Source organism: Platalea leucorodia (genome assembly GCF_965183815.1).
Source record: "Platalea leucorodia genome assembly, chromosome: 4".
Lineage (NCBI taxonomy): Eukaryota > Metazoa > Chordata > Aves > Pelecaniformes > Threskiornithidae > Platalea > Platalea leucorodia.
The window spans coordinates 91,139,687-91,155,692 of NC_138826.1; the positions used below are offsets into that span (position 1 = coordinate 91,139,687).

Consider the following 16,006-nt stretch of genomic DNA (forward strand, 5'->3'; position numbering starts at 1 on the left):
ATAATTTTCAGATATCAAATCTCTCTAAAGATAGGCTATTTTTACTGAACTTTACTGAACAAACTAGTTACAAATATTTTCCAGTTTAAAAAAAAAACAAAACAAAACAAACCACAAAATGGTGTTTACCTTTTGGTGAATAAAAAGTCTTCAAAAGTATTTGCTAGCTCTGGCCACATACTGTCAAATTTCCCAGAAGATGCATGCTGCCTTGCAACAGGTAGTCCAATAGAAAGAACTTTGAGAAGAGAGGAAACAGCCAGCTTCCATGTGCTTTCAGAAGGACAGGAATATTTCAGACTAAGAGGTATTCTTAGGGTCTGCAAAATGAAAGTTAAAATAAAATTTGTAGTTGCTCAGACAAATCTAAGAATATGACCAGTTTCTGCATAAGATCTTGGCAGACACTGTCATAGGTGATAGTACACATCCCTACCTTTTCTGCTGGTATATGAGATGCTCTTTTAAAAATATAATTATAAAGATAATTTACCATATACCAGCTGGCTAAAGCACAGGTCTGTTGCCAAGTACAGAGTTAAGAAGTCAGAGCTGATCCATTACCAATTACACTATGAAATTACATTATTTTCTCTATTGCCATCCACCATTTCTGCTAAGCCTGACAAACGGCCTTTCCTAACATCTAACAGATTGCAGGCAGTTCGTTATCATGAGTGTATTCTGGAGAGTTCAGGAAGCTATCCCAAGTGCTTTCACAGTAAACAAAAAAAGCCTCATTAAATTTAAACTTTTCCTAATATGTAAAAGTTGAACTGTATACATATCCACTGCAAGACACCTGGTCATTGCTGACTGTTAAACCACATGAAGTTTAAAAGCAAAAAGAGAGTTAGTGAAATTCTAAGATAAAGGCTGCAATACAGCTCAAATGTGTAGCAGATGAAAACACAACAAATTTTAAGTCTTTTAAATATAAAGACAGCTTCAATATCTATAAAAGACAGTCATGAACGAGTTTAAAAACATTAAGCATATGTACTATTTACACTATGTGTATTCCTTTTAGTATTGTTAGTCAAACTAACTAGAACCTGATACCAATTTATCTTGGAAAACTAATTATTTAATTACATTTCAAATATATAGTGACTAAATTTGGGTATTACACATATGCCCCCAATGCTTTTAGTGAAGTCTCTGATTTGAGGAAAGCAGAGGCAGGGAAGATTCACTCTTGCTCTCAAGAGTGAGTCAATTGTAATTAACTCTCTACTGCCAAAAATTATGAGAGCTAGGATCCAATCCTAGAGATAAACAGAATATTTTCTTCTGCTGCTATTGTTCATAGGGGTGAAATCTAATTCCAATATTAACATGGGCTTTCGAGACATGAAAAAGAATTTTAAAAACATTTTCATCTAGTGCAATAGATCACATTATTACCAACTGTGAATGTTAAGTGGTGTTTATATCAGTTTCACCTATCCCATTAAAACAGAAGTGGAAAACAACTGCATTAACTTTGAAATACAAATATTTAATTCATAACAGATTCCAAATAATACCACATAACTACTTTAAACACATTCAAGTTTCTAAATTTCTATACAGGAACAACCGGATGTCAGCCAAGTCATTACAAACAAACCTAGGTCACATACCTTTTTTTTTCTAGATATTTACTACTAGTTCTATTATTTACCAAAATTATTTGCTAAAATGGAAACAAGGTCAAAAAAAGTTAAGAGTTTGGCAATTTCACCTTAAAGGCACATTTGTGCACCCGTGACATTTCACAGCTATGTCAATGACACACAAAGTCATTAAAAGCAAATCAAAAGTAATAGCTAGAGCACGTGTCCTTAAAGTATATATGCCAGTCTACAGAAATTGGTCTGTGGCCTTCAATATCGTATTTACTAAGAGGCCTGCTTATCAGATTCAGGTGCATAATACTTTCAAAGACTAATATTTTGTGTCCTAATACATTTGTTAATTTTTATCTTAACATTGAAATACTGATGCTGACATTATCCAGCTAAAGAACAATACATATAGCCTAATCAATAGCCTTGCAGCTTTGAAAGAAATTACTACCTGCTGCTCACCTTCATAAAACATCAATTTGTTTACTAAAGCTTTAAGCTTCCCAGAAAGCGTTTATTAACACTAGCTGAAAATAAAACTCATGATTTTCAATATAAGCTCATTAAATTCAGAGCACACGCAGGACAAACTTTTACCTTAATAATGTTCTGAAGAACCTTCTCCGTTACCACAGCTTTATGGCAAGCTGTCTTTTGGTATAAGTCCACAACAACTTCCAGTGACCTCTCAGCAAATGGTACATAATTCAACGCTACCCATTCCGCCTAGGAAAAGAAATTAGTAAATTACTGAACTGTATGTGAAAACATATTAATTAAGGAACAGAAAATGTATGTTTTGCATTGAACTCTCAGTTTAATGCATGCAAGGTTTGCTAAGAACATGGTCCAAGCAATAAAACTGCAAATACACCGTAGTCTGGCTATGAAAATGTACTCTACGTTGAAGTAAAGTACATTTAAGTAGGAGAAATGTTGCAGTCTAGGCAAGACAACTACATTAGGGCAATCTTTAAGGAAATTTAACTCACCGGTGCAAATAGTTGTATCTAGTGTGATTCCATTGTGTTGCAGGACAAACAGAATAAGAAGAATTAATACATACATAATAGTTACCTCTTCGACTACAGTGAATCAGATGCTCATGCTTAGTGAACAGCAGAGTACACAGATAAAAAAATTATTGAATATGTCCCATTTCTCTACAGTACGTGCAATTCAAAAATTTGCAGCTTGAGGAAATTTTCTCCATTCAAAATTATCATGTCTTTCCATCAAATTTGGTATCACATTGTAGGAAAAGTTATTTTAGATTAATTCACTGGACAAATTCAGACACGTTCACTATGCCTGGTGTCCAGGCAAGACCTTTCCTACATGGAGGAAGACAAAGTATAAAAGCAAAGTAGAATTTAAAGGGAGCAAACGAAGGTAACAAAAGCATGTAAAAATTGCTAATAAATTAACTTATTACTCAACATGCACAGTGAAGTTTTTACAGATGGAATAAATGCATCTTGCTAAACAACCTCTATCTGAAGCTGAAGTGGGTTCACCAGCCAAGTGAAACAAGCGAGATTTCTAATTAATTACCTGATTATACTTTGCATTTGCAATGTGCTTTGTTTCCAGCTGTCCATACTGTGGAGGCTTGCAGGAAAATTCTACAAAGGCCAACAGCTGGTCGAAGATTGCAGGATACATTATCTGCATACTTTCTGAGCCCACACATATAGCCTATACCAAAAGAAAATACAAAAGCTTAATATGTATCTTGAGCTTCTGCCTTCAAAAATCTGTATCAGTATTGCATCAGGAGCTCCTAAAGAAAAATTCCCACATAAGACTATGGAAGAGTCATGCTGTATAAAAGACAGGGTATAGTTCCAACAGTTTAAGGAAAGTAAGTTTTGTTATTTTATTAAAGTAAATAAAGTGGCAAGATACCTAGGCATATATAGTTTAGTAAATACAGCTATCTTGTTTCATCCAATAAAAGATATCTTTTCTTTACAAACTCTGCTTTGTCATGACAGCAAAATATAAGTCTTACATAAATCTTGTCTGTTGTTCTCAGCCACATCTTCTTTAAGTTCTACTTCAAGGAACATTTAAGTCTCAGAAGTAACTCATATAAGATTTTCATAAGTAGTTAAAATTGTGTCTTACAGAAAGCAACATAAATAAAATGAGAATGATATGATTTTGGTATAGCTGAAACTCAATCTCGCTTTAAAATGGAAAACATTTCAGGAAGGGTGTACTTAGAAGATGTCAATGACATTCCATGTTGTCATAGGCTAATGATTTCCTGTTGCAATATAAATCCCAAGGCAATTTCAGGGCATTTATTTTCAAAGCCAGATACAATGATTCCATGAAGTTACTTGAATTATTTTCTGTCATTTTAAATGTCTTTTCCTCCCAAAGTCTCTCCTCTCAAAGCTTCAAGAAACAGCCTATTTATTGCTCCACAAAGAGATCTTGTACTTGTACTGTCATTTTTCTCTGGGGAGGAATCAAACCCCCTTTTCATTAACCACAGATCATCCATGATGAGTTGTGGCTGATCTCACCCAGGGTGCCAACAGCTCTGAAGCTGTTCAAGTGCTGCCTCCATGCTGGGGCTGTGTCATGAGCTGTGGCAGTCGATGGACTAGCAAATATCCTGAGTCTCCAGCCATGAGAGGGAACCAGCCAACAGGGGCTACAGGCACTGTCATCACTAGATCACCCTAAGACCTAGCTGTACCTCCAGGCAATCTACAACCTGCAGCAGAGCACTCCATGAATCATCAATGGCCTCTCCCTTCTCCTCAGCTTCCTGCGATTCAAAATGCATGTCTAATGCTCAAAAAGCTTAATCAACATTATGAACATAGTGCAGCACTCCTAAAAAGCCATACTCCTTTTCTGGTGCTCAAGTTCAAGACTGTACTGAACTCTGAAAAAGATGCTTTGATGCTAGATACTCACTTGTGTGGCAGAAGATTAAAAGGTTAATTGCTGATCTGAAAGTATTCAACACCATGTAAAAAAATTTCAGCTGATATGCTGCTGCACTGAAGTCAATGCACCAAATTTTAACAGGTTAATGCAAGATTACATACCTATTACAAAAGGTGTAAAAAATGATTTTATGTACCAACCCACAGATTAGAAAGGGAAAGAGAGCATCCACAAACCCCTGGGTAACTTTTGTATAGATGCAACTTACTTGCACAGATGCAACTTACATTACCCACAGAAGACTATCTTAACATCTGTAATGGCAAAACTTCAAAATATGTTTGCCATTCGCTCCATATTGTTAGATTTTTATTATTATTATTAATTTCAGGATCAGCAGAAAATCATTTCGGACACTACTTTTCCTGTGCTGGTGAACAAAAGCAGTAAGTACTTCCTATTTGAAGTCTGTGCATGAGTAGCATCTTATTCTTCGTATTTTATGAAACTCTTGTAAAATTTTTATTTTACAGATAGAAGCATTTTCTGTCCAGTCTACTGGGGTATTTTCAACTCTAAAACTTATCCATATAATATTAAAAAAAAGGAGGATTAGGTCACTTAGTTTTGAAAAGTCATCTAACTAGAACTGCTTTTCAAAGAGGTTTATGCTTCTGACTGACACCGGGTACCTTTTATCTAAGTGTATGAAAACCTCAAAAATAACCTAGCAAAGTGCATGACAAAGGATGTTGAAAATATCTTTAAGAGCTGCTTATAAAACAGAGCAGTATTTACTGCGTTACATGCACTTATTTACATACTTAAGTGAAAAGACATGTATAAATCAAAAAGTAACGGCCAGTCAACAACAAAACACAAAGAAAACCTAAAATAAAATACTCTGCAGATTGTTGTTGTAAAAATTGACACAGTACTTTAGTTTCAGAAATTTATGCTTTAAAGCATTCTGGTACTAACGTTCACATTTTTTAACAGTTCAGATTTATCTTACAGGTCCCAGTGCTACTATTGTTATGGACTACTGTTTTTTCTACAGCTCTCCATAGCTAATTCTCTACCATCTCTGCCAGTTATGTAGATATAGCCTTGAGTTTACCACACTCATAGCTCAAGAGGTTTGCATCCATACTGCCTGCAGAGGCAGAATTCAAATGTTTCTGATCCCCAGGTATGTATCTGTGTTCATCTGCCTGATGAGCCAGCTGGCTCACTGTAGAGTTGACCCAGCGTCAATGTAGGGAGGCAGTGAAAATAATCAGAGAATTTGAGCTTGAGTACAAACTTTAGCTGAGCTACAGTGATGAAGCAGGCACTTACACTACAGCAGTGAAAGCCTAGAAAACAAGTTCTAATAAGGAGTAAAAAGAACACTAAGAACAAAGCAAAGGGTGTAAAATGGGCTCAACACATGGAAGTCTGAAAGGAGAACCAAGGTTCCCTTCCAGTCCTATGTTCTTGAGTTGCAATGTCCTTTGCTAGTGCAATCACATCATAAAAATCTCTTTGTTAAACCCATCAGAGGCTCAGTCTTAAAATCATCAGGGTTTTTTCATGCTATTCCAGTTCCAAGGCTGTTCCAGAACTTCTTAGAAAATCAGAACTGTCCCAAATCCTCCTGTATCAGCAAAGAACAAAACTTAATCTGAACCCACAATGCAAACACAGAAGAAACATTTTGTTTAAAAGAAGGTGGCAAGTATTTACATACTCCTCTTTAACTGTTCTACTAGCTTCTGTGTGTACTCCTGAGAGTATTAATTTCAAAAGAGGAAGATACTGTGGCCTGGCCTCCAGCAAAACCATCTGATGGATGGCCTTTGCTCCACATCAGTACCGGCTGGCTGCCTTATCATGTGAATTGTACTGTGTTACACAGCCAAGAGGAGCCATCATGTGACTTCACAGAACTTACTATGTCCAAATATACTTTATTTTTTTAGTGACTTCAGTGCTGTTCTGTTAGTAATATAACTACAGATGGGGTGGGAGGTACTGTATAGATTGAGGTACCCAAGACTTCCTGTGGAAGTCTGTATTTGCAAACGCTTGTAACTGCCATGCTAACCATTTTGACTGGGAGAGGGGAAAGAGGGATGTCTCTGTTTCTCGTGGGGAGTTATTGCTTTTGTGTTTGTTTAAGAAAACTTCAGCTAAGACAGTTTAACGTCTTGACAAGAACAAGAGTATAAAAAAAATGTGCAGTTTTTCCTCATGTTAAAAACGCTGGTAACCCCTTCTTTGAAAAGTGCTAATGCCTGCAGCCTTTGGGAGCTAAGAACATCTGCATAAGGAGACCGACAAAGAAACAGAAAAATCTGAGAGATTAATATATGGACTGATTAAGTGAGGAAAAGAGGGCTTGGGCAGGGCTGAGCTGTTGGAAAGGGAAGGGTACAAAAGGGTCAAGCCTGACTGGAAAAGGATGAAAATTTAGTGGATATGATTGGTGTTAAAACTTCATGTTATTTATATCCCCACATACAAAACTGAGGTTTAATACAAACTTCTAATCTAACACCTCTGTTCTCAAAATACATTCATGAATATTTGTTAAACTCATAAACTAAAGGAATGACTGCAAATAATGATGCTGCCTTGCTTGTGGGGTTTAAATAAGTATGAGATAAGTTAACCCACACTAAGCAAGAAGAAAACAAGATGCTGAATTGCTGATCATTAAGTAGGCACCATGTGTTCTATGAGCTAAATGAGGCAGGGTCCTGTCTCGGGGTGGGGGGGAGAAAAAAAAAAAGGGTATGACCACACAGTCAAGCAAAGTAGTCATAACATGAAAGCCCAAAGGGAATGAAGTCAGGTCACATGGATAGTTTTAATTCTGGCATTTCCCAAGTAGTTTTTTTGGGCAGTTTGGGGGTTCATTTTTTTTTAAAGCAGTGCTTAATATAAATGCATGATCTCATTCATTATCAACTTTGCTTCTTTTGAATAAATAAGTTTTCTGAATGAACAATGTATTTTGCAAGGAGATGTTTTACAACTCCAGAAAGAAATAAGCAATACCTTTTTTCTTTATTTAACTACCCAGAAAAAGGGCACCCTAGTTTGTTGTTTACAGATTCACTTGCATGAAGGGTGCTCTTTGAGGATGAGTTGTATAGTAAGAATTTCTTAAGCAGAGATGCATCATTTTCCTTAAACAACTGATTAACAAGAGGCAAGAAGGCAGGTGGTCTGCCAGAGAACTTTGTATATTTTATGTTTCGCTTCAACACAAAGTTCTCATGATCACTATTCTTCTAGACTTTGTTTATGGCAGTACCTGGGCAACATAAGGAATACTATTTGGGGGGCTATTCCCCCAACTCTGTGTACAGACCCTCATAATAGTACATTACTGTAATATTAGAGGGACAAGTAAATGGCTACAAACACAGCATCACACTTAAGGTATTTCTGCAATCAAGCAAAAGTGCATTTCATAAAGATTACACCATTCCTTTCAATGCAAAGCACCTGGGTTGCAGCAGGAATGGAGACCCGATTCTTCTAATACAGTACACTGTGCAATTATAAGTAATTTTAAAAATCCATGTTTAAGTCCCCACACTATAGTTCTGAGAAGAACTGAGACACAGTGTAGTTTACCTTTCACCACGCATTTGAAGTCACATTATTACCTTTTGTAAAACATCTAAAGCTGTAAGCACCGCTTCCTGTAAACTTGTCAAAACTGCTTCAGTGTAAGATGGAAGGATGAAAGGGGAAGCATCAGAACTGATTGGAACTGAAACAGCACCGTGCAAAATGACACCCAGCTTTTGGAGATCATCCATGCTGAAACCAGTTTTGATGTGTTGGTAAAGAGCTGGGAATATTTGAATTAAAGCTGTAAGAAAAGGCTGGCTGGGAATGAAAGTCAATTTATCACAAGTAATTGGAGGCCTTGTACTTTCTGAACCAATCCTATACCAGCTGTTCCAGGCTGCCCACCAAAGATTCAAATCTTCAATCTCATCTGTTATTACTGGTGGTTCAGATCCATTGTATCTTCCTATTCTTTCTCCTATGGAGTCAGTTCTCATGAATGATCTGCCAAGACTAGTGGCAGTTGTTGTCCCTACCACCACAGGTACAGAAACATTGATAGCAGGTGGTGTGTCAGGCTTCTCTGAGTCTCGGACAGGAGAAACAATTTGTAAGATCTCCTGGAAGCTTTTCAGAGCAGCTAAGGAAACTTCATTATTTTTGCTGAGTGCTGCTGATTGGATGTGATCAAGAAGAACGTCCCAGGCTTGGGAGAAGTCTCCTATTCAAAAAAAGAAGAGAGAGAAAAAAAAATCAACTTGGAACTGGCTTCCTGTTCCCCTTCCCACCTGTGTCTAAAAAGTGGTTCATGTACTTGTTACTCTTGTACAGAGAAATTTCATGAGGTTAGGTGATGGCTTGAATGACTTTCAGAACATGTCAGTTCAACTGTAACCAGAAAGAAAGAATGTGACAGAGAAACACAGAAATATGAAGAATGAAACAATATATCAATGTTTATGTCGAATTTGCTAGCGAAAAATCTCATACAACATCCCATACCAGAAAAATATGTTTTCTTTATTCAGGATAGTGAAACACATTTGTTCTTATGCATACCAGATGCCTGTTGATTTCAAAAAATGTTAAGCACACAAAAGGAATTAAGGGTCAAATCTATAGTCTAAAGATCAAATCTATATATATAATCTATATATGCATTTATAAAGAACTGATTTTAAAATGCTCTGATAATTATACTGTGGAGAAAGATTTCATTTTTGGAGTTTGAGTTTTTCATTAAATTTAGCATTAACCTTCAATTTTCTATGATACTAATTACTGGGTTTGAATAATTAAAGTAGCCCTGTAAGGTTTTAATTTTTTATTCAGTTTTAACTCAAGTTTAATATACTTTAAAATCTACTACCTTTCTGCAAGTGACCAGTACTCTTGATAGCTATTAATATGTTGATATCTGTATCACAAATAATCGAAGTGAAATAAAAGACAACTTATTTCTAGTTATATATATTAATTGCATACTATGGGATGGTGAAGGTATATTAATGTAATGGGGAATTTTCTTTGCAAGCTAGACATTCTTTATATCACGTTTTTATTTTTGAAAGTAATGTATTTAAGTAATTCTAGTTAACCAAACTAGAAATGAAAGCTGTTTTGAAATTATATCACAATATCTCTGTTTAGAAGCCTAAACTGAAACAAAACATTTTTTCTGTACAAAACAGGTATGAATGCTAAATTATATTATCTAGTTCAATACATTTACATTGTTCAACTGTATGTAATAATATTTCGTATTTTACAATAGCCTGGTAAATGACCAAGGAGAAATTGAAAAAGAAATAGAAAAATCAGAGCCTGAGAAAAAGGGAGAGAAAGAAATAAAGATACCAAGGAGTTATAGAAGAAAAATAAAGAACTTCAAAATGGGGAAGGTAAGATTTTAAGGAAGAAGAAGAAAAGGGGAACTCACTTCAGTTAGCTGCATTAGGGACAACAGTAAAGTAACTCAAGCTGACATCTCTGTACAAGACAAACAGTGGAGGAGTATCACGAGTGGAGAAAAAGAATCACTTGAAATAGTGGGTCATCTCAACATCTTTCACGTCATAACAAGTCCGATCTTTTCAATAAAAAATTCCCTTTCTTCTTTTCTAAGCTATATACGTCACTGACTTTACAAGTGAGTTCTCTTTACATTGTAAGAGCTCTGTTAAACTTGACACACTGATGCCATGGAAGAGTTCTAGGCAAGTGTTGCATAGCCTTAGTAAGACAAGAGGAAAAATATGTTCTGACAACCAAAAGAATAGAACAATTATTATTGTTATCAGACTACTACAAATGAAAGCTATTTGGCACCCAGAATTGTGACTAGTGAGACTTCATCTCAAGTACTATGATATGGAAGATGAAATTGGTACTTACAATTTTTGGCTCTAAGGAGCATGAATTATAAACTCCATAATTTTCATCACATTTGAGGTGAGACATAACAGAACACACTTTCAAGCTAAGATTAAGATTCTTGCCCATTACTTTAATTGAAAAAACTATACAAAAGCGGAACATTTATTACTGTATCTTTCAATAACTTTAAACTATAAATTTTACCTAAAGGCTGCAGTAAGTATCTCCTGGTGTTAAATATTCTTGCAACTCCAGCCAGTGTTAATACCCATGTCTCAGCCCACTGTTTCTCAGCTGTATCCCTTGAATGATGGATGAGAATGTTGCCGCCTCCTGATTCGATCTTCTCTTTGTCAGCTGTGGTAGAAGATTCTCGAACCCTATCCAACAGGTGAAATAAAACCTGTAACAGTCAGAAAAAGAGGGAAAAAACAACTTTTTAAATAACATAGTTGTATTCATGGTAAAACAACAAAAAATAGTAATTTTTCCATTATCCTTTCTGTCACTGTGTCACCTTGAGAATTCCCTTATTCGAAACAGCCTCTGCAACAGCTGAGAGTAAGAATCACCCAACCCATGTTCACAAGAAGGGTTAGAAACAGCAAGATCAAAACCACTGAGAACAGTGTTAGCGCTAACAGAAGGCTAAAACCACTGGATCTCAGATACCTCACAGGTACAACAGGCAACAGACTCAACTACAGCCTGACTTGTTCCATAACGCACAACCAACATGACTGTGATCTAGAACAGGGCATTTGACAGATCCTCTCAAAAATACCTTCAGTGGAAGCTTACACATCATACCTTCCATATTACTGTGTGCCACGTGGAATGTTGCAATAAAGTTCCATGAGCACCAATAGTAGAAAACAATGTCTGCCCAGCGCTCTTTCTAACTGCAGGTCGGGGATCCACACACAGTTCTCCAAGTTTGGCATACAGGCATAACCAAAGGCAGTCAAATGGTGGTGCAGGATGAAAAGGCCTATTTAGCATCACCCCCTTTTCTTCTGCCTGTTTCTGCAACACTGCTTCTTCTTTGTTTAGCTCCTTTTCAATTATTTCACCTCTTTGGAAAAAATAATCCGAGATATTCCACTACAAAATAAATAAGACATATGCTGTTGTACAATAAAAATATAATCCTCTTAATGATCATGAAATAAACTGTTTCTCATTTTCACATTTAAAAGTATTTTGCGAAGTACATCAAGATATTAATTTGCCTACACTGATGGAAGAAGATCAGCACAAATACTGCAAGGTGCAGAAAGTATTTTTCTTAGCCTCAGCTTTTAGGCCCGAGTTATACACAAAGTACTAGAAAGGGAAACAATGTATTAAATATAAGATACTGATGAACATGGTTACAATGCAATACTATTTCTTTACCTAGCCCTGGAGTCATGCAGATTAAAGATAAATTGTGCTCACTCAATTTACATACGATTACGAATGACAGCACAGGAGTTCAGTAAGAAAAATAGGTTTTGGCTTTCATTTGTAGAATTGACTACAGATTAATTTTAATTTAAAAAACAAAAAAGAAAAGAAAATGAAAGCCAGAAGCAGCATCACTGCAGGTTAATATAAAACTCACCAACAAACCAATTGAAGTTAAGCTAATATTTAGCTCTTGATTGTGAAGTCCAAAGCTTCCTGCAACTTCAACAACTATCTGTAGACAAGTACATGGCATTGTTGGAAGAAAGTCTGTCACAACCAACTGAAGACACTGGAATGCAGTCCGTATTAAGGACTCTCTTAAAAAAACAAAACAAAAACAAAACACACACACACACACTCATTTCAAATTTCTTCAAGAGCACAAGAATGTTTTGAATACAATAGCTCAGGAGATAGCATTACTAAAAGAAAAAAAATAATGTTTCTGAGATGAATTTGCAACATTTTAACTGTTTCAACTAGAGGTTTTTTTTGAGATATAACATTAAGTTGAAGCTTCAAATTCTGATGAAGTACTTTAGTCCATGTTAACTAGCTAGTGAAGTCAAAGTTTAGACTCTCCAGTGGCCCTCAGCTAGTTTTATATAGTAAAGTTCGCTTCTCTGTTCTAGAGGTCTAGGACTTGTTAGTTCAAATGTGTCAGCTAAAACATTCTAAAAAAGCCACAACGGACAAAACAAAGCTTAAGTGTGAGCATGATAATCTTTCAAAGAGTAAGCTGTTCTGAACAATTTCTTGTATCATCATTTACAAATTACTTAAAGTATGCCAAACAGGTAGGCAAAATGTGTTTTTATCTAGTAGGGAAGATGCGTGCTGACATAATGGTAGTCTTACTTGCTTCAATACTATATTACGTTAGACAAAATCTTTCCAAAATATCTGCCATTAAATAGATCTTTAATAAATACTTTGCCTTCAGAATTAAATTCTGAATACAAACAAAAATAAAAATGTAGTATGGAAAAGGTTTGCAAGGAGCTCTCAGAAGCAGCAAGGTCATCTATAACTACAACCCTGTTTGACAGACAGATGAAGGAATCAAAAGGAGTGGTGGAGTGTAGATAATAAAAAATAGGGAAGCTGCATTTAAATTTCACTATAGTTTTTTTTTTTAATGCTTAATGTTTAATGTACAAAAGAAAAAAATTCCAAAGGTTTGTAATACAGAAACTTAGTGTCCTTCAAAATACATATCGCAGGAAAAAATTCAGAATACAGATATGTCAGTTGCATATTTCAGAATCCTAAATAAAATAATAATTTTTTCAATTAATTCAAAATGAAAATCATAGGTGGGCCGTTTCCACTGTATTCTAACAGCCAACATGACACAGAAGCCAGGGGAATGCACAAGAAACTTCACATGGACAATAATGGTATAACTAATAATTCTCTAATATGATGCATACTGCAGAGAGACATCCATCCTACCACATAAGATCAAAGGATTTATCATTGCTATACTCATGGAGGAAATGTTCACACACTACTTTCCCCCATATTTGTTACAGGAGTCTATAAAGTGAAACACACCCAAAACTGCTGCAGTACCCTCTCCACTACAAAGTTCCACAGGTATGTGACCTTCAAGGACTCTAAGAGAGAAGGGAAGGAGGCAGAAAATGAAAGTATAGTTACACTACTCATTTTGAAGAGCTCAGTTAATGGGAACGTAACCTTTCTTTCTAATCTTCACGTGAGGCTGCTAGAACAAGTTCAAAACACTTCATTTCCCACTTAATGTCCCACAGTACTATGTGTTTGGAGAAAGGTTTCAAAGTCCTTCATGCAAGTGGCAACAGCAATACAGCTCTTCAAAATGTAAAATTGTCGTTAATGTTATAGGTGGCCACCAAAAAGGTAAATATAAATGCAAGAAACTCAAGCTTAGCTCGAAAACTTAAGATCACATAGGGCTTTACCTATCCTTAAAATAACCAGGGGCATCCCACTGAAAAATTCGTCAAAGACAGACTTCCTTTTGTTTGGCAGGCTAGTACTGTACAATCAAGAAGTGACCAAAGTATCACTGGCTCTCAAAATAGCATCTTCTGTATTTATAGCAGCCTGGCAAGAAGTTCTCCTGAAAGGTAAATGGATTTCTGTCGTGGAATCCACGATGTTCACTGACCAGAGGGAAGACACTTGTGAAGAAAGTCTCATGGTCAATAAGTTTATATTTAAAGTATGATAATAGTGCCCACATCTTGTGCTCACAGCTATAAGTGAGGCAAGAAATTCAGTTGTTTCCCAAGGAAAAGGAGGTTTGCTTCATTTTTTTTTTCCTACTGTAGTTGATGTGATGTGGGCAAACAGTGCTCTGTAGTTGAAAAAAAGTAGATTATTCCATATGCTTTGTAGGAGGAGACTAATATATAACACAAGATCTTAATAACATCTTGAGATATCTGCCAGTGAGGTATGTATTTGAGATGTAAAATGATCTGAAGACTGTCTGAGAAGGAATCTGTGTTGGTTCTCATCCATCAACAGCTACAGTGAAAATCAAAAGGCATGTATGTAGGAAACACAGAACACCTTGCACCAAGTGTGGAAACAGCAGGTACCAAAGGAAACACTGTTACCAAAAAAAGGATGCTCACAACCAAGAATGCCAGCATCCTTGGGGATTTTGGTGAGTACTACTACCAGAGCAAGCAATACTGGTACAAAAGCAAAATCCTTTAAGCATTTGAAGGGGCTTTAGGAGGTCTTCATATGGCCAGAAGACAGAAGCTACGGTGGGACGAAAGGAGAGATAACACCAAGGCGAATTTTTTTGATACCGGAGTTATTTGCTGACCTATCCTGGTGCTAGTCTTCACTAGAACCAAAGCAGGAATAACATGGTCCAAGTGTGTGGGTATAGTTCTTGGTGCTTACAGTTCCAGGGCCAGATGTTCATTTCACTGCTCATTTAAAAAAAAACTCCTTGCAACTTCACCTCTCACTTTCCCTTGTGGCCAAGAGGACCAGTCCAATAACATTCCCCCTCTGCTGGCAATAGAGTCAGCTGTGTTAGTCAGTCCAGGGATTCACCCACAGCAAGTAAATAATCTTCCACCCTTGTGCTACCAGCAGCCATTTACAGAGGAAGGCTTCAACAAAAAGAGAGAGCGTTCAGAAGATGACACATGCTAGAGAATACTCAAAGATTTAAGAAGAAAAAGAAACAACAGAGGAAATGTGAGCAACAGCTAAGTCATACGGAATTATCTGCAAGCACCAGAGGTGTGTCCAGCAGATGGTTAAGATCAAATGAATTGGCACAAGGAGCGCTCCTCAGTGTATGCTGCATGCTGACTACCGGAGAGGGTAGAGTGGAACAATACTCTGTTCTTCTGAAAGATTAATTCAGTAAAATAAAAGCGTGCTACAGGGAAAATTAAAAACTGTGTTTTTGTTGAGTGAAATAGTTCATAAGCTAAAACTGATGATGAAAATTATGGCTATTATCAAAGCAGTTATTATAGTAAGAAAATAAAAGCAGAATTCTTTCTACTGTTCTTATCTTACATGATTTTAAAATTTTATTTCCACCACTTACCCTTGATCACTTCGGATTGCCCCCATGACGCCAAGCACCAATGGCCAACCAGGTCCTAAGCTGTCGCCCTGACTTTGCAAAATCTGTAGTACACACTCCAACTGCTTGATCCTGATATCAGGATGACTAATGTTTGACAGTTCCTTTAGTGGATTCAATAAAAGCAACTGCAGTCTCTACAAGTAAAAAAATAAAGCATATTAAGGATGCTAAAATAAAAACATACAGTACCAATTGAAGATTCATTAAATTAATTCAATAACTCATTCATTAAATGCTCAAATTCAGTGTCAGACTAGCCTTTCTAAAAAACTGTTTATAAAAGATCTCAGCAGGAAATCTACACTTCCCCCCCCCCCCCCCCGCCCCCGTTCTCCAGGTCCCTCAGGAACTAGCTAGAGCATGCTGTCACAGTTACATAAAAACCATCATGCAACTTCACGCTCACCCAGCAGGGCTAGACACAGCTTCTTATTAAAGAGACCTTGAAAAAACTATCCACCGAACCTCAGTAAAA

General features: G+C 36.4%; 1 protein-coding gene across 12 annotated transcripts in view; it reads right to left on the reverse strand.

Annotated features, from left to right (window-relative positions):
• MON2 (MON2 homolog, regulator of endosome-to-Golgi trafficking) overlaps positions 1 to 16,006 on the reverse strand; it is an 84,862-nt gene that overhangs the window by 25,618 nt on the left and 43,238 nt on the right. For 9 of the 12 annotated variants that reach the window (XR_014228109.1, XR_014228110.1, XM_082311212.1 and 6 more), the window contains exons 22-30: positions 15,490 to 15,665; positions 12,073 to 12,235; positions 11,277 to 11,570; positions 10,671 to 10,869; positions 8,183 to 8,811; positions 3,165 to 3,308; positions 2,603 to 2,620; positions 2,208 to 2,336; positions 130 to 320 (exon numbers count right to left, since the gene is read on the reverse strand). Coding sequence is in view for 9 of the 12 variants with exons in the window: in XM_082311212.1 (XP_082167338.1) it covers positions 130 to 320; positions 2,208 to 2,336; positions 2,603 to 2,620; positions 3,165 to 3,308; positions 8,183 to 8,811; positions 10,671 to 10,869; positions 11,277 to 11,570; positions 12,073 to 12,235; positions 15,490 to 15,665 (1,943 nt within the window). In the remaining 3 variants the exon portion in view is untranslated. Of the gene's footprint in view, positions 1 to 129; positions 321 to 2,207; positions 2,337 to 2,602; positions 2,621 to 2,687; positions 2,945 to 3,164; positions 3,309 to 8,182; positions 8,812 to 10,670; positions 10,870 to 11,276; positions 11,571 to 12,072; positions 12,236 to 15,489; positions 15,666 to 16,006 lie in introns of those variants that run through there. The other 3 variants (XM_082311213.1, XM_082311214.1, XR_014228111.1) reach the window with 2 other exon arrangements.